This window comes from Dreissena polymorpha, chromosome 5, assembly GCF_020536995.1.
Source record: "Dreissena polymorpha isolate Duluth1 chromosome 5, UMN_Dpol_1.0, whole genome shotgun sequence".
Lineage (NCBI taxonomy): Eukaryota > Metazoa > Mollusca > Bivalvia > Myida > Dreissenidae > Dreissena > Dreissena polymorpha.
In genome coordinates this window covers 78,317,865-78,320,538 of record NC_068359.1, presented here as the reverse complement: position 1 = coordinate 78,320,538, position 2,674 = coordinate 78,317,865, and the positions used below count along the sequence as shown (strand labels likewise).

General features: G+C 32.4%; 1 protein-coding gene across 1 annotated transcript; it reads left to right on the top strand.

Moving 5' to 3' along the window:
* The first annotated feature begins 358 nt into the window (after window positions 1–358).
* Window positions 359–2,099, top strand: LOC127881838 (orexin/Hypocretin receptor type 1-like). Its single transcript, XM_052429980.1, has 4 exons — window positions 359–425; window positions 844–968; window positions 1,496–1,585; window positions 1,979–2,099. Exons 1-4 carry the CDS (start codon window positions 388–390, stop codon window positions 2,074–2,076), a joined length of 351 nt encoding a protein of 116 aa, XP_052285940.1. The 5' UTR covers window positions 359–387; the 3' UTR covers window positions 2,077–2,099.
* The last annotated feature ends 575 nt before the right edge of the window (window positions 2,100–2,674 follow it).

Genomic DNA, 2,674 nt, shown 5'->3' with positions numbered 1-2,674 from the left:
ACGTTCTCTGTGAGAAAGGGGTTTACTACATTTGCGTTAAGTGTCGTCCCAGATAAACCTGTGCAGTCCGCACAGGCTAATCAGGGACGACACTCTCCGCATGAATTTGATTTTCTTCAACAAAAATCTCTCTTGAAACGAAAATTTCAATAAAAGTGAAAAGTGTCGTTGATAATTAGCCTGTTTTGACTGCACAGGCTAATTTGGGATGACACTTTACAAACAGGCATCCAACCCCCGTTTCACAGTGCATGGCTTATGTGTTATTCAGCGATTAAATGACAAAGGTGTGTATTTTAAGATATCCACAACGAGTCTGCCTTTGAACAGTTGAAGATGCGACGACGGAAGGCTAAAATGTTAATAGTGGTTGTCATTACATTCGCGATGTGCTATCTGCCAAGTTATGTCCTCAATATCGCCAGGTAATTGTTGATAAAGAAAATATGCTAAATTTAGTTAGAGTGCGTATCAATCTGCGAATGGGAATTATGATTAATAATTATGGGAAGTAAGCGATTTCAAATAAAGTTAGAAAGGTAAGTTGAATAAAATGCGTAAAAATGTGCGCACATTTCTCTATTGACCGAGTTCTTTTTTAATTAGATAATGTTATCGTAGACAAGTCTAATAATTTTATGCAGACAATGTTATTTACTTTTTGTTTTGCTTAAACTGATGATTGCGTCTGATGTAATTCTATTTGAAAATAATTTATTATTACCTGCCATGTGTTTCCACAGTCGATTCTTTTTGCTGTCAGGCGATTACACTTACTTTTTCTGATGGCAAAAAGACTATTTGAGCCCTTTTTTTGTGTACATTTTGTATTTAACTTCCTAGATACACAAGTGCTCTGGATCCACTTAAAGCCAATCGGGCGGCCATCGTTTGCGTTTTCTGGACCGCTAGATTCCTCAACTATTTTAACAGCGCAATAAATCCTGTCATCTACAACTTCATGAGTGGTATGTGCTTATTGTATAAAAACCATATCTGTATTTGTTATATTTGAAGTTTTCTCCGATTTGTCAATGACTTTTTTTCCACAAAATATTGATTTTTAATTCTTAGGATCAATAATAGGCTATGCCCCTTTAATCGAACATGACATTAAAGAATGTTCAAAACAAACCCGAACATTTCAAAGAATTACTTTAATGAACCGTTCAAAAATATGTTATATTATTGCATTGTTATTAAAATATAATTGACCAATTTACATGTACTTTACAAAACAATAATAGTAGAACATGTGTGCATATTTACTGTACGAACGTATGGTCCTTTCATAAGTCCTATTTTGAAGATTATTTGAAGGTTTAAATAAGCAATTCGACGGTGTCAGTTAGTCTTTGAAAATAATTGCATTACATACAATATTGTTTTTGATAACTTCTTGATGAATACTAAATTGCTCTTTGCTGAAATTGAAACTATGTCCAAACACTCGTTTTTTTTATTCTAAAGAAGTGAGTGTGCCTGTTATTTTCAGTGAAATTTCGAAAGCAGTTCAAGACAGCGTGTTTTGGTTGTTACGTCCATCTCCGTTTCTGTTGTTTCTTTTTGCGTCGTAAGAGACCACGTAAGTATACATATTAGAATTGCATTTTTTAAGTTGTAAGTTTAATTCAAACTGTCTTGTATAATATTATTATTTAAACACTGTTGCTGTAAAATGTGTTACTTGGACAATTAATGCATAGTCCTTAAATATCCAATTTGCTTGCACTTTCGAATTGTGAACTTATGTGATCCCACTTTTTTAATGGTCAGACAAAAGAGGTTATGCAATAATATTGCGTTATAACGTTCAACGGCATGTATTTTTGTTTTAGTCATCGCTACTTTAGCATGATATAGTAACGGTTTTGCGAGATATTAATTTAACTATTGCATTACAACTCACAACACCTTTTAAGAGATATACATGTATAAATGAACGACGTAAAAGCTGATTTCAGCGTCTCTTTTTCAGTCAGAAGGAGACCCACCCATATGCCTATGACAATTCTAGATTCTAGAAGAAGACGATACAAAATGTTAATATTAAACATTTATTTCTTTGCAGTTTAATATAAATATTATTTAGGTTGTTACAACTATTCTCGCATAACAGTGTATATATAATCGCGATTTGAACGTCCTGTGAACAATATACAAATAATAATATGTGCATAATATGTGTGCAATTTAAATGCACACAATCTAAATGACTATTGAACAGACATATTAATTGTATAAAATGCTTTATTAGATACAAAACAAGTTATTTTTTATAATTAGATCTATTTAGCTTTTCCAGTTCAGTTTGTAGATTGAGTATTTTTGTCTTTCAAAAAAAACACGCACCTACTTTTATATTAATTAATTGTTCAAACACTTACAAAAGTAAAATGTGTTTGCGATAATAGTATAATGTAGTTTTTCTTGACTTTTAGATGACAGACATGAGTAACTTAATTTGAATTACGGTAGTTAATATTGTTAATTACTTCTTGTTTATCAAATATCTCCATTTTAGCACATATTCGACCGGTCGATCCAATGCATATCCGATGACCTTTGTACACAAATCAAAAGTCTCAGAGATGAATACCTCATCCACAAGATAAAACTGAGACTTCCGGTCGCTGGTGTTTTGTATCGGAGGGGCATATCAAACTTAAACATT

Excerpts from the sequence above, each read along its gene's own strand:
- LOC127881838 (XM_052429980.1), top strand. The coding sequence starts at position 388 with ATGTGCTATCTGCCAAGTTATGTCCTCAATATCGCCAG. Across the intron at positions 426-843 it reads TATGTCCTCAATATCGCCAG|ATACACAAGTGCTCTGGATC; the intron begins GTAATTGTTGAT and ends TTAACTTCCTAG. Across the intron at positions 1,586-1,978 it reads TTTGCGTCGTAAGAGACCAC|TCAGAAGGAGACCCACCCAT; the intron begins GTAAGTATACAT and ends TCTCTTTTTCAG.